Source organism: Apodemus sylvaticus, chromosome 15, assembly GCF_947179515.1.
Source record: "Apodemus sylvaticus chromosome 15, mApoSyl1.1, whole genome shotgun sequence".
In the NCBI taxonomy this organism is placed as follows: Eukaryota; Metazoa; Chordata; class Mammalia; order Rodentia; family Muridae; genus Apodemus; species Apodemus sylvaticus.
Genome location: NC_067486.1, coordinates 56,076,823 through 56,100,127, shown reverse-complemented (window position 1 = coordinate 56,100,127; position 23,305 = coordinate 56,076,823). Strand labels below are relative to the sequence as shown.

General features: G+C 41.8%; 1 protein-coding gene across 4 annotated transcripts in view; it reads right to left on the bottom strand.

The window, feature by feature from the left end:
• Atp6v1a (ATPase H+ transporting V1 subunit A) overlaps positions 1-23,305 on the bottom strand; it is a 51,802-nt gene that overhangs the window by 9,543 nt on the left and 18,954 nt on the right. For all 4 annotated transcript variants that reach the window (XM_052159164.1, XM_052159161.1, XM_052159162.1 and 1 more), the window contains exons 2-12: positions 21,114-21,209; positions 19,017-19,145; positions 15,695-15,909; positions 15,288-15,425; positions 13,769-13,920; positions 11,421-11,583; positions 10,672-10,780; positions 5,928-6,050; positions 5,732-5,846; positions 4,093-4,156; positions 2,435-2,638 (exon numbers count right to left, since the gene is read on the bottom strand). In XM_052159164.1, coding sequence (XP_052015124.1) covers positions 2,435-2,638; positions 4,093-4,156; positions 5,732-5,846; positions 5,928-6,050; positions 10,672-10,780; positions 11,421-11,583; positions 13,769-13,920; positions 15,288-15,425; positions 15,695-15,909; positions 19,017-19,145; positions 21,114-21,195 — 1,494 coding nt within the window. In that variant the 5' untranslated portion in view covers positions 21,196-21,209. The remainder of the gene's footprint in view (positions 1-2,434; positions 2,639-4,092; positions 4,157-5,731; positions 5,847-5,927; positions 6,051-10,671; positions 10,781-11,420; positions 11,584-13,768; positions 13,921-15,287; positions 15,426-15,694; positions 15,910-19,016; positions 19,146-21,113; positions 21,210-23,305) is intronic.

Here is a 23,305-nt window from a genome sequence, read left to right as displayed (position 1 = left end):
TAGCATAGAGAAATTTCTCTTGGTTTCTGTTTATTTTGAATTAAGACCCCTCGCCCAACTCTTACTAATTCTCTTTCTCTGTTATTTTTCTATTTAGATGAGGACATTTACAAATAATGACATTCCTCCTTTTATAACAGTGCTAGTTAGATTTTAATGTCAACTTCAAACAAGTGAGAGTCACCTGGGAAGAGGGACCCTCAACTGAAAGTCCTGCCCCTACCAGTTTGGCCTGCAGGGCATTGTCTGGATTAATGGTTGCTGTGGGTGGACGATCCTGAAAAAGCCAAGAAGCAGCGCTCTTGAGCCAAGAAGCAGCGCTCTTGACGGCTCCGGCTTCAGTTCCTGCTCCAAGTCCTGTCCAGATTAAATTCCTGCCCTGCCTTCTCTCACTGATGGACTGCTACCTGGAAGTATGAGACGAAATAAACCACTTCTCTCCGAGTTGCTTTTGTTCATGGGTTTTATCACAGCAATAGGAACTCTAAGGCAATAACTTTTTTAATTGAATGAAACAATTCCATTCTTTAGGACTTCCATATTCAACTGAGCAGTCACAGCAAGCATTCTAGTTTCAATCTGGATTTTTTTAAAATCCATCTGAAATCTCTCCGCTCTGTATTAAATAAAGGATTCCCTTTGCAGTAAATTACTAGTATTTTCACTTACTGTGTGTAGCATGTATGCAACTGTGCATATGTGCATGCCCATGTGGAAGGCAGAGAAGGACATTGTGTTTCTTCCTCTGTCACTTTCCCATATTCCCTTGAGACAAGATCTCTCATTGAACTAGAAGCTTGCCACGTGGCTTTTTGCATGGTGTTGGGAACTGAACTTAAGTACTTAAGGTTGCACAGCAACTGTTTTATCCACTGAGATATCTCCCTTGATATATATATATATATATTTTAAGTATTTATTTTAATTTCTATGCATGTGTATGCTTCTGGGTCTGCTGTGTGTATGGGGACAGGCAGAGGTCAGAAGATGGCATCAGATTTCCTAGAACTGGGGTTAGGGGTGGCTGTGACTGGCCCAACATGGGTGCTGAGAACTGTACCCAGGCCCTGTGTGAGAGTAGTGAGTGCTCTTAAGCAGCTGCCCAGCCTTCCTGCCCGCATGTTTTATTTAAAACAGTGAGTGTCTCGTTATGTGATTAGACTACTCTAAAACTCCGGGGCTCACGTACCTCTCCACTCCGTGTCTCCATGGCTGTACAATATAAGCACACACTACCATGCGGAGACTGAAATATTATTTTTTTTATAGAGTTAGTTCTATTCCTTGCTTTGTAAGCGATTTCTCAAATTAGAACATTAGACTTCAAATATTGTTTACATATTGGTTGAGGTATCATTTTCCTATTACATTTATTATACTAGCAAGTTATGCTGCTTTTTTTCATATGGATGCATATGTTCATGTGTGCAGTGTGCCTGTATGTGTGCACATGTGTGTGCACGTGTGCATGAAGAAGCCAGAGTCTGATGTTGGGTGTCTTCCTCAACTGTTCTCCACTTAATGTTTTCCTCACTGCACATGGTGCCTGTAGCTGTGCAGCAAGCACTTGACTGAGTCATCTCCCCAGCTCCCAATGATACATTTCTGCATCACATTTGCTATGCATTGCTTTTTCCTGATGGATTGTATTTATATGCCCTACTAGGTCTAATAGTGAATATTTAATATTTTACTGTATTCATAAGCAAAAGTTTTTTCTCAAATTGCCTTTTCTGGTATTGCAGGCCTATTTCTTGCTCCTCTGAGAGGATGAATCACCACAGTCTGTAAATACTAAATGTATTAATATATGCTGTAGATGTTAGCTGTCTAATAATATCCTTTGTTGGAAAAAATTAGGAGCTTATTTTTATCAGATATAATAAAAATAACAGGCACACACCTGTAATCCCAGAAGTTGGGAGACAGGGACAGGGGCTTGTGAATGTGAAGCTAGCTTGAACTACATAGTAATAATCTATCTCAAAAGAGGCAGGGGTTGGGGAGAGATAGTAAGTCCTTGCTAGTTCTTTATATGACCTGAGAAATTATTCATTGTGACATTTAAAATGACTAAAGTTATTTACACTATCATCATCTGGAATCTAGATATAAGTCACTTACTTGAAGGTCCCAGAGCTAATTATTAGAGGAACTGGAATCTGATCCTTTGATTCCCAGTGCTACTGCTCCTACAACAACTGTGTTAACCGGCCTTACTTTCAGATCTAATTTGACCGGTGATGGGTGTCTTGTTTTAGCCTGTCATGAACCCAGGGCCATGCTGAATGCTCTATGGCATGTAAGGCCCAGTTAGTTTTGGTGCAGACAGGCTTCAGAATGTGGCCCCCTCCCTTCCTTAGGCTCCAGGCAAGCACCTGCATAGTTAAGTTTCAGCAAATTTGTATGGCACGCCAGTGCAGCCCCCACGCACCTTTCCCACGAGCTGCACAATTTCCGCCAGATCCTCTTCTTCCTGCAGAATCTCTTTAGCTTTGGTCCTCAGAGGAACGAACTCTGTGAAGTGTTTGTCATAGTACTCGTCCAAGGCGCGCATGTACTTGCTGTAGCTGATGAGCCAGTTGACAGAGGGGAAGTGTTTGCGTTGAGCTAACTTCTTATCCAAGCCCCAGAATACCTGATTTAAAAATATAAACGTTAGGTTTTTCTTTTTCAAAGTAGTGCAGTCTATCTGTCCCTAATAAGCACTTTGTAACTTCTTGGGCCAATTATGTATCATGTTAGTATATGTAAATATTAACTGCAATATTAAATTGTGCCAAACCCAATCTTAACTAAAAATCACATTTTTCCATTTTCATGGTGGGTAATAACTGTATCAAATGTGATAGTAAAAAGGAAAACAGGTTTGACTGGAGATTATCCTGGTGTTGTGGATAGCCCTGGGTTTGTATTTTGATGCTAATTCCGCTCCTGGGAGGGGCTGCAGATGGGGAGTGAATCACTACACAGGTGCCTTCTCCCCATCTTAACTTTTCAAATAACCTTCTCCCCATCTTAACTTTTCAAATAAAGGCTAGACCTGTAATTGGGCAGGAGGAGGGAAGGTGGAACTGAAAAGTTTTTGGGGGAGTAGGGAGGGAGGGAGGAGAGAGGATCGTTGGAGGGGGGAGGGGGAGAGAGAATGGAGAGAAGCACATGGCTTGGAGAAACCACAGGTTACTGGGTTCTCACAGATGGGAACAGAGTAGTGTAGTGGGAGATCTGCCCAATCCAGGCATGTAGCTTGTATTCCAATTAATTGAGTTGTGATTTCTTTAACTGGGCCTTTCGGGTTGGAGATTTACCACAGCATTAAGGTATAACAACAGAGGGACCCGCAGCAGGTTTACTGAGACAGCATTTACCTTGATTAAAGTCCTTTAAATGTTCTGACAAACTTAAATTACTGTCACTCAAGTCAGTTAAAACTTAATACAATTTAAAAACTATAGTTCTGACTCACACACATTTTTAATTGAGGGTTCTTTAATGATTAGCTATCTGCTGAAATGTATGCCTTGACCCAGGAAAATCACTGTCTAGGCAGAAACCACATTCCAGCCTTGCTCTCACCTGGTGTAGTTAACAGACTACACCAGTCTGAGGGTGTATATAGTCAGAGGGTAGTGACTGTACCACGTTGGAGCCTGCGGTTCACAATGTGGATGTGCTTTTTCCACAGTTGGCAGCAGCTAGGTGCAGAAGGCCACGAGGCCAACCAATGGGAGAGCAGCGAGAGAGGAGCCAGGTGGGGAGGGAGATACCCACGCTCTGAGGGACCCTGGACTACCCTGTGATGTTCTGGCATTATGCAGTTTGGGGCCTATTTAGTTCTATACTTAAGAGTTAGTTTATTGGGTAGGATAACTCTAAATAAAGAAAACTTTGCTACAAGGATGCATTCCAGGCTTCTGTTTAGTATAAACTGTGAAGAACTAAGAAAAACAGAATGTGTTAAACTTTCTCAGAATTAAGATTGCTATTAAAACATTTTTTTAAAATTTCTGCCAGTTCTTCAGTGATTAAATTAACTGTCTGATGATGACTTAGCTAAATCACAACTGGGGTATGGCAGAGGGCAAAACATACCTGAACAATACCCAGAGTTGCAGAAGTGACTGGATCAGAAAAATCACCACCAGGTGGAGAAACTCTAGATTAGAAACCAAATACAATTATTAGAAATGTTTATGAAAAATAATCACAAACATCATATATGTTAAAAAATACAAGAATACCAAAACATGTATAATATATAAACATTTTTTTAAAGTTAATTTTGTTTTATTGCTATTTTGTTTTATTGGATAAATGGGATCCAAAGCTTCATGCCTACTCAGCACATGACTAGCACCACGCTATTCCCCAACCTCATTAAAAGACAGACAGACAAAACCAATCATGTCTGCACATCTGCAGAGACGGTGCATCTGTTCCATGGACCACACGTGGAGGCCAGCGACACCAGTGGGGTCTGCCGTGTTGGAGACAGTTTGCTTGCCCTGCATATGCTGTGTCTGTCTTGGGAGTTCCCAGGGAGTCTCCTATCTCTACTTTGCATATTGCTGTGGGGTGTTGGGATTTTAAAATGCTCTATGACAGGATGTCCTAAGTGGATGCTGGGAATTCAATGTTTCAGACATAACCTAGTGAGCCTCTCCCTAGATCCCAGCCTTAACGTTTGCATCTACGTAACTTTAAAAGTAAATGACCGCTGGAAGGGAAAACCTTGTTGAAAATAAGAATGGCAATTATTGAATGCCATCTACTCTGAGAAATTAAAACAGTCATTTATTGTATTAAGTTTCAAATTCTAATACAAAAAGATGTAGTAAGAAAGTTCTGAGAACTGTAAGGCTTTATGCAGTCATCATAAATCTATAATTTGTCCTTAGCATGAGATAACTTAACGTGCCTTCAGTTTTTAAGTTAGTCCTAAGATACAATGAGTTGAATTTACGAAGTCATGGAAGTCACACCCATGAAACCCAGATACAAAGACAGCCTGAACTGCTTCACAAAGTGTCTCTGAAGTTGTCTGAGTTCAATTCTGCTTAAGAACTTCCACTCCCAGACCAGTGTGGGGATATCCTCCCTCCCTCCATCCCTCCCTCGCTCCGCCCTCCGCCCTCCTCCCTGCTCCTGCAGGTACAGGTGTGTGTGTGTGTGTGTGTGTGTGTGTGTGTGTGTACAGGTGTGTGTGTGTGTGTGTGTGTGTGTACAGGTGTGTGTGTGTGTGTGTGTGTGTGTGTGTGTGTACAGGTGTGTGTGTGTGTGTGTGTGTGTGTGTGTGTGTGTGTGGTGTGCGCGCAGGCTGGTGGATGATTTCACGCATTGATCCTTAGGAGTCATCTCCCTTGGTTTTTGAGACAGAGTCTCTCACGTGGCCCAGTGCTTACTAAGTGGTCTGGGCTGGCTGCCCAGCAAGCCCCAAGAATCCCTCACCTGTTTCCACTCCCCACGCCTGCCTCTGGGATTAGCAGCATGCGGCAACACGCATAGCTTTTTTTTTTAATGTAGGTTTTGCAATCTCAGATCCTCAAGCTTGTGTGTTAAAGACTTTACTGACTGAGCAATCTTCCCAGCCCTTTCTTTAAGGGCATGGTGGGACATGCCTGTTGGCAAAGGCAAGCCAGCTAGCCCTAGGGCAGCCTGCGGCCACAGTAGGCCCACCTCTCCAGGGAATAAACAAAGAGGAAAAGGAAAGCCAGGAAAACTGGCTGCTTACGCTCCCACAATGCTGACACTCCCTTCCCTCTCTGGGTTCCCGAGACATTTCACTCTGCCTGCTCGCTCATAGAAAGAAGCCAGCCGGGCACCAAGGTATGCAGGGTATCCACTGTCTGAAAGACAAAGAGAAGGTCAACAGGGAGTTCCAAGGCAGAGCCTACAATGTCATCAGTGACAACCAACACTAGACTCACCTGCAGGCATTTCTGCTAAACGACCAGAGATTTCTCTGAGGGCCTCAGCCCATCTAGAGGTCGAGTCGGCCATCATACTGACGTGGTAGCCCATGTCACGGAAATATTCTGATAGTGTAATTCCTAAACGGAGAAGAACACTGTTAAGTTAGACTGTCAGAAAACGAACTATTGGCTTTTCTTGGTGTTCTATTTTATAACGTTCCCTAGGAAACTTTAAAACAACAGGCACATTAAGTATCTTGTTAGCTGTTTTTCCAAGTTCATTTTTCTAGGCACGCAGCTGAGCTGTACTTCCAAGAATCTTTTCCATTTAGATAAGACATGTACTGACTTCAATCTAAAAAAATGTTCCATGGCCAGACACGCTATATTGTTTTTCTAGACTTTCTAAAGCCCTCAAAACATGTCCTGAAGACCAAGGAGCCACTTTTGGCCTGGGTTTCATCACAGACTGAAAAAGAGCACCCCAGTCACAGCTATGGCAAACAAATGTAATTTGGTGGTTGTTTGTTTGAGACAAGGGTTCCCTGTGTAGCCGACTGTCCTGGAACTCACTCTGTAGAACAGGCTGGCCTTGAACTCAGAGATCCACCTGCCTGTGCATCCCCAAATGCTGGGACTAAAGGCGTGCGCCATAGACAAACCTACTCTACACAGGAAAAGGTTTTATGCTCTGCTCTCTGTTTATATAATTAATCCTGAAATACATTTCCAGGCACAGCTCAACTGTAGCATACACCAAACATGCATATTTAATTAAGTCTCTATGTTTCTGATATGCAGACTCAGTCCTGTCCTATACAGTAAAACACCAAAAACAAAGTGTCTGGGTCTTGTTATTTATCTCAGCCAAATCTTTCCAATACAGGACTGTAAGGTATTAAAATGGAATAACTCCTACCCTATATATGTGTAATATATTAAAGGAGATAAATACATGTAAATATCTTTCAAAAACAAACAAATATTATATATAATTCTATGACAACAAAAACATATAGTTATGTCTATATGGTCAGGGTTGCCTAATGTCTAGACTTCTGTTTTAGCAAGAACAAAACAAGCTCATAAGCAAAGAGAAAAAGTCTTTGTAAACCAGCACTGTACTATGTACCACATCATGACTCAGAATAAAAAACATTAAGTATAAAGTGGTTTTAAAAACAGCCTTTAAAGAACTTAATATTTAGGTTTAAAAGCAATAAAAATATACCAGATATTCTAACCTAATGTTTAGAACAGATTTCTTCTTAAATTTAAGGTGTGTGTGTGTGTGTGTGTGTGTGTGTATGTGTGTGTGCGCGCGCGCGCGCGCGCGCGCGCGCGTGCTTTATCTGCATGTACACCAGTACACCAGTACACCAGCAGAGGGCATAAAATCCCATTACACATGGTTGTGAGCCACCATGCAGTCCCTGGGGATTGAACTCAGGACCTCTGAATCAACAGCCAGGTCTCAACCACTGAGACATCTCTCCAGCCTCTAAAACAGACTTTTTTTTTTTTGGATTTGGTTTTTTCGAGACAGGGTTTCTCTGTATAGCCCCGGCTGTCCTGGAACTCACTCTGTAGACCAGGCTGGCCTCGAACCTGCCTCTGCCTCCCAGAGTGCTGGGATTACAGGCGTGCACCACCACCGCCCGGCTTAAAACAGACTTTTTAATATGAGCACAGATGGGTTTTAGGTTTATGATGAAATGCTACCACACTTGTATGTTCATATTAGATACTTGTAGAAAACAGAAGTAGACATGAGTAATCAAGGGCCAGCTAATCACCTACATACACTTTTCAGGCCTACAAAGGAAAACCAAAATTAAAAACAACCAATAACTCAGAACAAAACCAACCAACCAAACAAACAAAACCTAAGAAGATGAGCGGTAATGTGTCTGCTTAGCACTTGTATGTTCTGGGGTTTAGGTCCCTAGCACGGGGTGAGGAGTCAAAAGACAAACCGAGTTGCACTCATAGATTCAAAAGGAGCAATTATCATCACCGATCAGAGACTCTGTATAAATCGATATGAAAGACAACTACCATCCTAAAGGAAACGACAGCAGGCAGTTCTGAAGTGGTCACGCTCCTGGGAAAGCGGTTAGTCCGTTTACACTGTAGGCTGAGCAGGATGGAATAAGCAACAATTGTGGAAATGTCAATCACCCAGTCCAGGCTCTAGGCACTTCAGTTGCTTCATGTTTTCTGCTTGCTAACCAGATTCCCACGGTGAAGAAGAGAGGCAAACTTTCTCAGTTTCCACATCACTTGCATGGCTGAGTTAAACCATAACCAACACAAAGATGCCAGTTAGATTATGATTGCCGAGGCTGGAGAGACAGTGCAGCAGGTAAGTGCACTCTCGGCTCTGGCAGAGCCCCTGGCTCAGGCTCCAGCACCAGGCTGTGGCCCTCAACTCCAGCCTCAAGGGGTCTAGTGCCCTCTTCTGGCCTCTGCAGGCCCTTCACCCACGCAATGCCACCCCTTAATTTAAAATACAAGTATCTTTAAAAAATTATGCTTATGCTCTATCCATATAAAGGAAATGGCAGCCACATGAAGGATGATGTAGATTTGCTGTCTTAAACAGTACACGAACATGCCACTTTCTTCTCCTTTTTAAGTTATAACCAAACAAAAGAGTGAAAAACAGGACTACAAATCCAGCATCTAAGGCCAAGACACATTTAACCCTGAGCTAAAATAACAAAAGATCCAAATGAGTGGAAACAAGCCCAGGAGTGGAGAAGCACCAAGGAGTCACTGAAGTTACACAACTCGAATTAAGCTTCTGCAAACTGGGACACACATGCTATGGAGCACAGTGGCCAGGGCAGGAGGTCCTCGGGCCAGGGTGGCATGGAGGAGATGTAGAAAGATGGAGGTGAAACAGTGCAGGCGGGCACTCCCTGTCTCCATTACACAGCACGGGTGATGGGGCGGGGGAGGAGAAAGGACTCACTACCAATGGTTTGCTGTTCAATGAAGAGAAACAGTAAAATTACACAACTGCGGGCCGTAACAAATTTCACAAGTCACCATGAAGAATTCCTGCTCCCCTGCACCCAGTTCCACCCATCTCTTACAAAGATGAGTAATGGTCCAAGATATTCAAATAAAAACAATGTAGAAGGAAGTACAGTGGTGACGAGAGAGCCTGCCAAGGAACAGACGAGAAATGTGGCCACAGTGAACTACCCGGAAGAAAACTAAAACTGGTATGGAGATGTAGGCGTCAGGAGAGGCAACACCAGGAACGGACACTACTCATTTTGTGTACACATGAAAGTCTAAGTAAGACAGGATAGGAAATGGCAGACCCAGGAAACAGAAGGCCTCCAGAACGTCTAAAGGAAGGAAAGGATGCAGATGTAATTCAGAGACCAGCAGGGTTCATGTCTGAGGAAGATGTTTCCAAGCTCTCAATACTGCTACACATCCCAAGAAAGCTATGAGACTTCAAACTTAAAAAGATGTTCTCTGGACCAAGAAGCGTTACTTTTAAAAGGGGGAGAAATCAGTTTCAGACTTTTGCTCCCAAATATTACTGCTTGAATAAGTGTTCTCAGGCAGAATAAAACTGATCCAAGAACTCTGTTCTCAGCCAAACCACCACTGAGGTCTGGTAGGCATCCCTTCTGCTTCAGAAGCAAGACCCGCTTCTCCATGAACAAAATAAGTATTACTATGTTAGCCCAGCACATCATAAATCATGAAGTCTATAAAAGTCAACATATATTAGTAAAAACTACAAGGCTACAAAAAAATCTTAGTCCAATTTTTTAGTTCAGAAACACAACTGTTAGTTTAAAGGCAACAGGGGGAAAAAAAAAGCTTGGAAACTTATGAAGAAAGCAAGAGTTCAAGGAAAATGAAGAATTTCCTGAGCCTTTCTTGCAGAAACTTCCAAAGGACACGTTTAGTAAAACAAGAAATAAGGAGAGAAACTAGCCACTGGGAACACTGGCTCCATTTAGGGAAGGCCAAAGCTGAAATAATATTGGCTCTCTACTTCTAGAACAAAATAAAGTTAATAATTCCTAAAAACGGAGAAGCGAAGGCCCTAAACACTGAGGCTGAAGGAGCCAAGATGAAAGTGTGCAGCACAGCACATTTCTGATCCTTTATATCCCTAAAACCAGTAAGTTACAGATGTGTGGCTCCACTTACACGGTGCAATGTTAAAATATACATAAAGAATAAAACTAACAAGGTAAAGGACTTGTTTTTATGAGCATTAAGAGACCTGGGAGAGTGTTTGCCTCGAATGTGCAAGGAAGGAAGGCCCTGGACATGCTCAGCAAAAACAGTGAAAGGCAGGGTGGGTGTGCGGGGAGGTGAGGGAGAGGAGCAGAAGACGACACCACCACCATCTGGGGCAGCTCAACAAACATTTCATGTGGGGCTGGAGAGACGGCTCAGACGTTAAGAGCGTCCGCAGAGGACCTGAGTTCTGCCCACTCAGATAGCTCAAATGGCCTGCAATCCCAGCTGCAGAGGATCGACCTCCTCTCTGCTCTCTAAGGGCACACAGCCATGTGGCACCAGATATACCACACAGCCACTTGCACGTACAATCTTTTAAAAAACTTAATACTTACTTATTCTCATGATACATAAAATAAATCAGATATTTCTTAAAAGCTAGGAAAGGGATGGCATGGGACTTTTTAGAGATGAAGTTCCTTGGGAAAGGGAAGCTGGGTGGCAGTGTTAGATGCTTTCTTTCCAGCTCCTGACTCACCAGTGTAGATGGAGGCTTCTCTTGCAGCCACAGGCATGTTGGAGGTGTTGGCTACCAGCGCTGTCCTCTTCATGATTGACTCGACTTTACCATCGACTTCCATGGTGAGCTAAGGGGAGACAATCCATCAGTGAGCTCCAGTGTCCATCTAACACTCTAACGTTAGTTCTGCATTTTCCTCCCTAGGACTATCCCCCAGCACACCAACCTTGCTGCCCTGTCCCACACGACTGTCTGATAAATGGGCAGTTTCATTTGGACATCTCAAATGGACAAAGGGGAGCCATTATTTTATGAAAAAGGATGTGACTACAGTAACCTCGATCACAGAGCCCAGGAAAAGCTTCCCATTTAAATGGTCAGTTTCCTAGGATTTGTTTTCTAGACAGTGTCTCATGTAGTCCAGGCTAGCCTTCAACTGACCCTTCTGGCTCAGCCTCCCAAGCACAGGAGTTACAGGCACATGCCACCATACCCAGCCAAAAGAGAAACAGTTTTTCTTTTATCCATCTTATTTTTTTTCTTATGTGAGAACAAAGTAGAGAAACTTCTAGGTGCCTGACTTTGAAGAATTCATTTTCCTTTTGAAAAATATGCAGATTAATCAAAAATGTTAATCTAAAATTCTTTGAAAGCATCTTGACAACTGAAAGCACCATTCCTTGCCCATGGAGCATAAACTATGGTGAGTGGCGGCTGACGTGCAGTGTCTCCTCTAGGCAATCAGTTGGAGTTTTCTATACACGGACCTCAGGGAAGTCCCGAAGAACTTCTGACATCTCATTTCCTCTTTCACCGCATCCGACATAGATGATGACGTCACTGTTGGAGTACTTGGATAGAGACTGGGAAATCACAGTCTTCCCACAGCCGAAAGCACCTGGGATAGCAGTCGTTCCTCCCTGAACACACCTGAAGGACAACAAAACAAAACCCAGAAGAAATGTTTATTATGCCACTGGATTGCTAATGTATACTGTTAAACAAAGTAGATACTTGTCAAGGTAATTACTCTGAAACATTTCTATACACACAGAATATACTGACATAATAATTAGCAACCCATTTGTGCTTAATAGCATATGTTTTAAGATGGATAAAAGCCCAGAGTGATGCTGCACGCCGGGCAGAGGCAGGGGGATCGCTGTCAGTTTGAGGTTGGCCTGCTCTACAGGGCGTGTTCCAGCATTACATAAAGAAAGCACGTCTTAAAAAAAAAAAAAAAGATGGGTGCGGCAGTTCATGCCTATAGTCCCAGCACTGGGGAGGCCGAGGCAGTAGGATTCCTGTGACCTGGAGGCTAGCTTGAGTTATACAGCATCCCAGGCAAGTCTGAGGTACAGAGTGACACGATCTCAAAATAAGAAAAGACAAACTAGCAAGCATTTTATTACGACGAAGCGTCTTCATCACTTATAGTGGGTGGGACATGAACATGTGCTCCGTGAGACACCGAGGAAGTGTCGTATGAAGCGGTGTGAACACAGGGAGATAACAAAGTAGCCCTGATGACAATTCATGCTTGTACAAGTCCGTTTACTAAAGACAACACACACATTAAAACTATAAACCACATATGAAGCGTATCTTCTTCATACGGGGTAGACAAGGGCCTAAGAAGCTTACATCTTACCATAAAGTTTAGTTTAGTCAGGCAGAGAGATAGGCCACCCTGAAAGAGCCTGGCGTGAAGGAGGGCAGGGTGTATCGCAGGAGAAACCTACAAAATCCCGAAGCTTACAGGAGTCGGGAACAGCTGAGAACAGGGGGCCCACGAGAGGGCAATATTCAAAGTGTGACAAATTAAAAATGTATTGCCCAGTTCAAGGACCCAGCAATGCTAAAGAGTTCCCACGGGTAAGGGGAGAAGCGCTGGTGTCGGGTATTCTCAGGAGTTTGCCGTGACACCAAGGGCGAGAGCAGGACCGTGCAGAAAGGATAAACTCTAATGCCCACCCCTCCTCTCCTCTCCTCTCCTCTCCCCCTCCTTTCTCTCTCACTAGACAGGAGACTTATGAAAAGAGGCGGAAGAGGCAGACACACTCGAGGGGCCCAGAGATGCAATAAAGCCGGAAAGGGGAACGGAAGAGGAGGTAGGTGGAACTTCAGAGTCTCTGACGTGAATATCTGAAATTCTCAGAGGAGCCTGGAGCAGCTGCAGGACACAGCAGCGGGGGCAGAAATCAATCTCTACGCATCATCTGGTTTTTCTCAGTGGTGTGTGCAAAGCAGAAGGGAACAGCTGAACGGATCCACAGTTGGGATTTTGCCAGGTGAGTCCTGGCAAGATACAAAGTTGTATTACACCACTAGGAACCATTCCTAAGGATCTGTCTGCAGAGTGTGTTCTGAATAATGAAGGACAGAGACAGGAGGCAGTGAGCAGCACGGAGATCAAAGCAGAGAGATCTCTGTGGGCAACAAACAGTGAGAGCGGCTCACAGAGCAACTGTGAAGAGTCAGGCCAGACTTCCGTGAGAGCGCAGGGGGGCCATGTGGCTCAGAGGCTGCGCGCATGCGCGCCTGCTTGGCCAGTGCGAGGCACTGCTTTTTTATTTACTTTTTTTAACTAATGAGTTTATAGTGATTCAAGGTTGAGGCAGAAACCAGTCTTTTTTGGAAATTAAATGATGAGGTCATTGTAGAAAATACAGCAGCAGCATACAGTAAAGCCATGTGTCTAACAAAAGAAAGTAAAATTTTCTAAGCAAAGAAAACAGAAAAGAGTACCCTATAAATGACAATGACTACTGTTGGCAGCTTACAGAGTCCATCTGATCTTAGAAATTAACAATTTACAGCAACACTAATTATTTCTAGGACAACTTAAATATACTTATTTGCTTTGTCACAGATAGTCTTTTGAAAATTTTCTTTCTTCAGGTTTTTTTTTTTTTTTAAATATAATGGTTTTTTTGACTATGGGGGAGAAACTTTGCCTCTTTGATTACTGCCAACAGATGTAACTAATTCACCATTCTTACCCTAGCTAAAACCTATCACTGTATTTAATACAGAGAACTCATATCTGCAAAGATTATGAAAAGACAGACACATATAATACCGTGGGGGCAAGTGGTAGGGACAGCAAACTTACGGAAAAAGGGCATCGAGGACTCTCTGGCCAGTAAGCAGGGGATGATTGGCTGGTAGCTTCTCAGTGACAGGCCGCACCTGGCGCACAGGCCACACTTGCACCATGCTGAACTTCTCCTTCACACCTTCAAATTCAAGCTCCAGGACGACGTCCTGTTAAAACAGACAGAACAGTAAAACTTTATGGGTGGGGAAATCTGGGAATCACTCTTCTTCTAAAATGTAAGTGAGGGACCCCCAGTTCCTCTTGCAGACAGAAGGCTGCTTTGATAAGTAAGAAGGGAAATGCATAGTTTTTATTATGTGTCTTTACATATGAACATATTTTTTTTAACCAGCTGCATCTCCGTCACGCTGACTAATATAAAGTATGGTAGGAGCACATCAGGCGGTAAAGAGCTACGTAAACTGTCCACGCACGAGGGTAAGTCTCTGGGCTACACAGCCCTGGACTAGGGAGAGAGAGCTTTCACACGTACGTCTCACCCTGTTTTACTGTAACAATCATACTGCTCTAATTTGAAAATACACACCAAGAGCTCCAAACTATTTAATATTATTTTTATTTTTTGAACTAATATTTTTAAAAGGAAGTGATCATATGACAGCATCTTTGAACACTGAAACTGTTTAAACCATTCACAAATAACACTAAATTCTAGAACTCTGTAGTCTGGTTAAAACATGAAGGGTCTGCTCTAGGGAATTCCTTCATTTAGAATGAGCGAGCCTCTATGTTAGAGAACAAGTCGAGAAAGCTGCTCTAGAATCTCAAACTGACATGTGTTCTCTACATGTTATAAAGCACACACTTATTTTTGTAAATACTTTTGAAAAACTACTTATTGCATTTTACGAGGACATTACATGTCCTTATTGTCTTCTCAACAAAATTATATGCCAATTTAAAGACTGCTATGACTCTATTGTCTGACACTCTGTGACTATAAATAAAATTAATAAACTAAGTTACAAATGATACACTTAAGTAAAAATTCACACAATCCACTATATAATTTACCATGTGAATAAACTAAGTTACAAATGATACACTTAAGTAAAAATTCACACAAATCCACTATATAATTTACCATGTGAATCCTGATTGACAGTTAAAATCAAGTCTATTCTAAGCCTAATGAATATAAGATTTAGGTAAACCCATCAGTTAAGAAGATAGAAAAATATTCTATTTCTTATTAAAAAGGTATATTCTTGTTCTTATATTCTCAAGTCCAGGTCAAAACAAAATTACCCTTAAGAATGCTCAATGGTAGACTGATTACCTAGCATATGTGAGCCTCTGGACCTGTTCCCTATAATCACTAAATAAGTAAAAAAAAAAAATGAATAAATGAATAAATAGATAGATAAATAAACAAATAAACAAACAAATAAATAAAACAGGAGTCTCTCAGAACGTCCACATTAGAAACGCTTTAGCAGTTCTAGGGCTCCAAAGTGGTGCCTGCCGTGTACGAGCAGGCTGCTGTGCAGAACGAAGCCCACATGGTACTCACCGAAGCATCATAATTCCCAGGCGGTGCGATGTAAGTCACACTTCCTCTGTTACGTGGGGGTAACATGATTTTGTGTTTGATGAGCGAGTTCTCATTGACAATCCCATAAATATCTCCACCAGTGATATGACTACCAACCTAAGGAACAAATGTACCCACTATTTAATGCTCAAAAACAAAACACACCCAAACCCTAAGTAGACACACCCTTACTTTAGTAATTTAAATCACTTGCCTAATTTATAAATAAAGCATTAGTTCTAGAGTCCAATAAGTGCATTAAATATTAGATAGCATATCCATGGTCTATGTTTATTTGGACTAAGACTTTAAAATAGTTCACTAAATACACATTTCATTTCATATTCTTTCACCAACTTTAGGAATTTCTGGTTACACAGACATACCCGGAGGTTTTTGCTGGGTATAAACTCCCATTTGATATCTCTGCTAAGAGCAGACACATTTACTCCTCTAGGGATGTAGATACTTTGGGTCTGACTGCTGATATCTGACAGCGGTCTCTGAATACCATCAAAAATGGCTCCCATAATGCCAGGACCAAGCTCTACCGAGAGAGGTTTACCAGTGCGGAGTACAGGGTCTCCAACAGAGACACCAGCTAGGAACAGCAGTTAAGGACAATGTAAAACAAAAGTTTGAAGATACTGTTAATAGGAAATATCATACGTTCCTAAGGTTTCCCAGATCTTTGGTATTTCAGCAATACTTTGCAGTCTTTAAAGACAAAATATATACCTAACACTTCTAGTTATGAAATAATCATATCCAGAGAGTTTAGTCAATATGTATATCCTAACAAGTGTGTATCAGTGAAAGTGCGGTGTGTGAACTGAAAAGAGGAAGGATCAAGTTCAGTCCTCAATGACCACGGTTCTAATGAGCAGAAGGGTGCACGAGTGAGACTGGAAACCTACCACCTCCTTAGCCCTGCCTCCTGGGCCTGCAGTCAGCCCCTCAAACCTTCACGATGCCACTGACAAGAACGGAATAAACACACTCCTTCCAGCAGCTAATCATGTCTCATGAAGTGTCTAATATTCTAGTGTGAAATTTAAAATTTCTGAATGACGTGGTCACCACCTGAGTCTGCTGTAGCTGCCCAAATGCCTCTGCACAGTTTGGGAGTCACAGGTTTAAGAAGAGAAGCAAAAGCCTCTCCTTAACTCGAAATCTGACCACATTACAGAATAGCAGTCTTCTATATAGAATAGTGGGACCTAGACAAAATATTTTAAAAGTTGAGAAATTCTTTTGAAAGAAAGGTGAGTAGACAGTGAAATATCTTGTTTTATATTTGTTGACAGTACAATAAAGTTACTGAGATTAATTTAGGAATATATTTCAAAAGTAAAAATGGTTACACTGGAGCATATTTAAAATAAAGAATATAAATCGTCAAAATTTACATTATTAAGTCATGATAATACAGTATGCTGGAATTATAAGTAGCTATAACAAAAGAAGTAAGAACATCTACGAATTCTAGTAGAAAGGGCTCCGAAACACATATTTTCATTATCAGTATCTACCAGGAATTTTTTAAATCTATAAGTTCAAAGAATTTTTCCCAAACCACTCCTGTATCTCTAGATTGCATCATTAACATTTTCCTATATTTATATTATCTTCATCTTCTGCAATCCAAGTATCTTAAAATGGAAAAAAAGGAATAGAATAGTTTATATAATATGCTATCTTATGGGAAGAAAGGACTTGTATTTGCTAAGGTACATGATTTAAATTAGAACAAAGTATATGTATATAAAAATTGTGGAGAGCCTTATTGGGGTACCGTGCTGTCTGGCAGTAGCCTGACATTGACCAGGGACAAGGGCTGGAGCAGAAATCTGACGTTAGGGCATAATAAGGAAGTAGGTTACGGCAGAAACAAACTTGAGGCAAGATTTTGGACTTGGACAAGGAATTAGGCTCAGGTATTTTGGTCATCCTTACACACCCTTGGAAACAACTGTCACTGAAATGATGTGGGACTTTGCTTACTGCCTTGACAATTTTGTGTTTACTGTCTTGCTTATTCCTTATTGTACTACTATTGACCTTAATTCCTGCATGTAATTAAATGGGTATAAAAATGGATTTGGAATTATTAAACCCGCCCTTCAGTCTCAGAATTGACTGGGGTCATACTGCAGTTTTGTCAAATTGTCTCTTTCTTTTCAATCCTCGCTCCTGCACTGGAGAACCTGCTGACTGACTGAGCGGGCTTGGTCAAAAAATGCCTTAACGAAATCCATTATTTTATATGCTAAGGCAAACCTAGAAATACAGACGAATACACAATAATTATAAGGAAGTAAGCAAAGTGTCTTGAAGTTAGCCAGACAGAGGCCATAAAATGCAGGGAGCCTTATCCTTGCATACATTTCCATTAACTTTAAGTCTACAAACCATGTGAAAAAGAGTAACTGTGGGGTGAGGTACAGCTCAGTATTCGAATGTATGCTTCGAATACTAAGGTATTCGAATGTGTGAGGTTCTGTTTAACGTCCACCCAGCCATCAAGTGACTAGATCATTATAAAGATAATCAATAAACACACACACCTCAAACTTGTTGTTAGACATGATTTCATGCCCAAAGGCTTCTAATTTGGGGCTGGGGTGGTGGCTCTCTTGCCTTGCAAGCATGTATACATGAATCTAATCTCTAGAAACCACGTTAAAAAGCATATTCTTCCAACCTCAGCCCTGGGGAGCCTGAATCAGAGCCTTGGGGCTGGACAGGCAGCAAGCGTAGCCTATTTACCATGCTCCATGCAATACGTACGAGAGCTCTCACATCACACTGAATGGCACAGGATGCTGTCTTCTGGCCTTCACATACACGTGCAGCTGCATACACATGAACACAGATGACTCTTATGTGAGCACCTACTGCTCATACAGGGGAGCAGTTACCTCCAAGCGTTCTTGTCAGAGCAGCAATAAAACAAAAATGTGCTGAAAACCCCAAGAACTAATGCTGACCTTGAGAGTTGTGTCAAAGTCATGCGTTTCCAAAAGACCGATTTGTTGTGAGGCTTGCATTTCGTTACACTTTTATTTTTATCGACAATAAACATTTAGTATTTGCTTACTGTGTGTAGCTGAGTACAGACATGGGGAGGAGAGGACGACTGTGCCCCATCAGTTCTCTCCTTCCCCTTTGCACGGCTCCCAGGGATCGACTGGACTCAGCCTGCTGGGCTTGGCACCAAGCACCTCTACGTGCTGAGCTATCTTGTAAGTCCCTCCTCAGTTTTTCATAGAAAATTGGAAATAGATATTATGCTTAAAAAACAATATTGTAGCAATATTAAGGATTTCCTAGTGCTAAAGCTCTATTATTCATTAAAGATTGAGCATGGTGAAGGATCTGTATCTATTTATTATTTTAAATAAAAATCATGACTGGGTCATTTTAACCACATAAGCCAATAAATATCATTATCCATTTGCGCTTTCTTCTGCAATATGAAACCTTCTAAACAAATTTCCAACAGAATTCCCCGGAGTCTGTGACACCAAATGTTAAGAGCAATGAAAATTTGGAATGTTATTTCTATTTCTTGACTAGGAGCACTAACTATTCTCAAGAGTTCTCCCTTCAGTGTGTTCCTGTCATGTCCGTCATGCACCGACTTTGTGTTAAATCCTTAAACCCTGACACCCAGAAGGTGGCAGGAAACCGACCAGAGAAGGATACAAGTTTCTTCATACACCTGAATGGTGGCCATGTCACCTTCCAATCGAATAATCTCTCCAACCAGCTCACTGTGCCCCACTCTCACCAGCTCGTACATAGCAGCGCCCGCCATGTCGCAGGCTGTGACCACTGAAAGAACAAGAGACTGTTGATCCAAAGGTCTACAAATAATTACAGCTATTTCAGTATGTAATACAGCCATGAGCATGCCTTCTCATTTAGTCCTAAGGAAGAAACAAACTCCCATCAATACCCTGTGCAGTACACATGTAGACATATTTTTAGTAAATGACACAAAGAAAGAAACAAACTAGCCTTGCTAGGCTAGTTACTGATTCATGCAACAGAAAAGCAACCTATGAAGTCCTATATGAGACCCCTCACCTTGCAGGACTGAAGTTCACTCTGAACCTCCGAAGCTACCTACACACATGCAAGAAGGGTTCTGGAGCCATACACCACAAACAAGCACACATCTTACACTGGGACTGAGAGCTTTAGAACATTATACAGGAATTATCAATTTACTGTGCTGTTATCCCTTGAAAAATAACAATTAAGCAAGATTTTTACTTCTTACGACTTTAAGCCAGTCATTCTTTAAGCTTGGCTGTGAACCTTCAATAATCTCTCATTCTAGGATTTGAAAAACCCACCAAACCCCTATACATAGACAGCAGGATTAGTCTTTCAAGGTAGCGCAGGCTCCTTGAAATCTTGTTATGAAATCCCACCAGCAGCTCACACATGCATATGTAATTCCTCTTCCACCATAGAATGTTCATAACCAGCTACTACCACCGTTTCAACCTTCAGTTAAGAAAGGGCCTCTATTTTTAATATTTTTTCACAAGCAGGAGCCAGAAATAGAACTTGCTATGTTAGACCATGCTGTCTAGCAAGCAAAAGCTATTTTTCTGGAAGGCGAAGAAGGGTGCTACATTTGTAGAAATGCATAGGAATGAACCCATTCTTACTACATAGTCTGTGATCACAACTATGTGATAGTAACTATTGCAGTGGAAAAACGTTAAATTAATTTGCTCTAGAGAACAGGGAATTAAGATGACCTGAAATGTCACATAATGAATTTAAAAATCATATTTCACAAACCCAAAGGACCCCACTGGTCTATTAAGAAGTGCTTAGGAATGGGCATCAGCCGGGACAGCCTGCGGCACATCTCCTCACATCCGATTTCCTAAGCTGGCTGATGCTCCCTTGCCTTTTCCCTAAACTTTCTCATGCTTGATATGTCTGTCCTATCGTCGTCAGGAGAAACCGGTCTGTGATTGCAGACACGGCAAAGAGGGAAATGCTCCCTCTCCGCTGGTCAGCAGTGAGTTCAGCTCCCTGAGCATGGAGAGAAGAAGGCAGAGCTCCTCAACAGATGAAGTCTGCCGAAGACGCACCGTCGCCTTCACTGTCATTACAACAGGGCACAGACTTGAGCGGGGAACTTAAAGAAAATATATTTTAATATTCATAAGCAGGCTGCACCTAGGCTACTGTCATTCATATTTGTTAGTGGGATATTCAGCAAAACAATAAATACTGAAATGAGATGTTTATTTTAAAAGCATCGTTCCAAGGTTTGGCAAAAATGGACATAAAATGCAAAACTACTTTCTAGTCAGGGCATCAGGCTTCTCTCAGGCAGTCAGCTGTGAGATACTTGGGAAATTATTCAGACAGATGTATGATCACAGGAGACATTAACATGACCAAGAAGGTTCTGAAGATCATTATTTAAGTTCAAATCAAATCAGTAGAGAATAACTGAAAACTTATTATACATATGGCACTGCACACTAAAAGCTATAAACCTTAAAGCTTTTATATTTCAAATTTAACAAAAAAAAATTAAGCTTTATTTATCTGACAAGCATGGTATCACAAAGTAGCTTATCAATGACAAACCATCAAATGAACCATTTCGGTGGCCATATATCATTTTACTCTCATAGTCACTATGAGCTCTTAAAAACCAAGCCATTTATTTACGTGGGCCAGCAGGACCCGTGCTTCTCCTCATAGCACCTTGAAAAGACGCTCATCAGTGAGACATCCTTCTCCCAGCTGCTACACAGTACTTACCAGGCCCCGAGACACCGTGCACATAACCAAATGTGCTTTCTTTATCTTCATCGCGGATTTTGGGTAGCTTGGAGAAATCCATTGTGTTAAATTTACCTAAGGCAAAAGAAAAAAGTAAACTGTAATTACAAACTTTAAAACAAAAGAATTAGCATAGATGGTATATTCTCAATTCATATAATCATTTCAGAATAAAATGCAATATTACAAACACACACACACACACAGGGAGGGGGCATTTATTTCAAGACAAGGTTCTTCTCTGTAGCACTGGCTGTCCTGGAACAAGCTCTATAAACCCACCTGTCCTCAAACTCAGGGATCTGGCTGCTGCCTCTGCCTCCCAAGGCTGCTGGGATTAAAGGTGTGCACCACCACCGCCACCACCACCACCCAGCTTAACATAAAATTCTTAACATTTAGTTGAAAGTACCTCATTCTTAAATAAGCAACAGGTGTATGCTATAATAACTAAATTGCGTGTTTACATTTCATATTCCATAGAAAATACTAATATTTCCTAATGACATATCTATCCCTTTACTATTCATATACTCATCCAAGATTTCCTCTCCAATTACTCTGAATCATTCATAAAGCCTCAGAGCTCAGATGCCTTTGGCTGAGAACTTTTTTGCTAGGCTATCCAGCCCGGTACCTCCTTTAGGATTCTGTTCAAATGTCACCTTCTTCATGAGGCACTGTAAGCACTTATTTAAATATACTGCCCTTGCCTTTAGTTCTCCAATGCTTCATCATTTTTTAATGTTGTGTTTGTCTTAATTTTTGTGTGTATACTACACAAACAACTGGTGCCCCCAGACGCCAGAAAGGGTACTGGATCCCCTGAAACTTAAGTTACAGACAGCTGTGGGCCACTGTGTAGGTGCTAGGAACCAAACCTGGCTCTTCTGAAAGACCAAGTGCTTATAACCACGAGCCAACTCTCTAGCTCCTACCTTATTTGATTTAGTTTCTTAATCATAGCACTTTCTCTAAGGAAACAAACTATGTATTTTATATTAAAATCTATCTTTAACATTTGTCTCGGGGCAGTTTCCTTTTCTTCTTGTAGTAGACCAGAACCAGTTAAGAAACTGAGGAGCTCGAAAGAGATCTGAGTGGTAAAAGCACTTGCTCTTGCAGGAGACCCAGGTTCAATTCCCAGAGCCCACATGGTAGCTCACAGCTGTTCGGAACTCCGGTTCTAGGGCGTTTACATGCGCTTCTGGATTCCTCAGGTACCAGTTATACACGTGATGACATACATGCAAGCAAATACTCATACACATAAAATAAAGATAGGCCTTTGAAAAAAGAAAATTTAGTTCATCTACTTCAGAGAAGTACAATCTGAAGACTCCAACAGACAACTCCCCATATCCAAAGAGAAAACAGAAGCGGGGCCTGGTGACTCACACTGTGTCCCCAGCACGTGGGAAGCAGACTCAGGAGTCTGTCACGATGTCTAAAGCCAGCCTGGGCTACAAAATAAGCTCCAGACAGAGAGAGAGCCTGGCTAAAACCACAAAACCAAAAACAACAACAAACACACACACCAACACTACCAAAAAGGAAAATTGGTGATGGATTCCACAAAATTAGTCTTACAGTGGTCAGAATAAAATACCAAATCACATACATTTAGTAAACTTTCACAGACTACAATGTTTAATGAAGCTATCTTGCAGGTCACTGGTATTTGAATAAACAAGGAAAGGGTAAGTGGCAAAGGCAACCCAGATGGGTCAAGAACAGGAGAATGGAAATAAAATACGGCCGGCTGGTCTAAAAGCAACAACAGGGACCGAGCGTGCAAAGATAGGTGACATGGCGCTGTGTGGACAAAAGGAAGGAAGGACGGACGCTGTGCTGTTGCTCGAGCACATTAAATCCAGGAAAGACTGCACATAGGCTGAGAGACTGAAAGGGCCATCACTAGAGAAAGCCATCACTAGCGAAGGCTTGAGTGCCCATGGACTTCCATATATGAATGTTTGTCTGCTCCTCCCAAGGGAAAGGCCCTGTGTTAAAGCGAGAGACTAAAAGCTACAACTAAGCATGTGACTATTTTCAAGGAGCTTTTTCTGATTTACCCAAATCGACTACAGAGAAAAATGATTTAAGTGTTCAATTAAGGTATAAACACTGTATTGGGAACAAAAGAGAAACTGAAACTGACTCTACTGTAG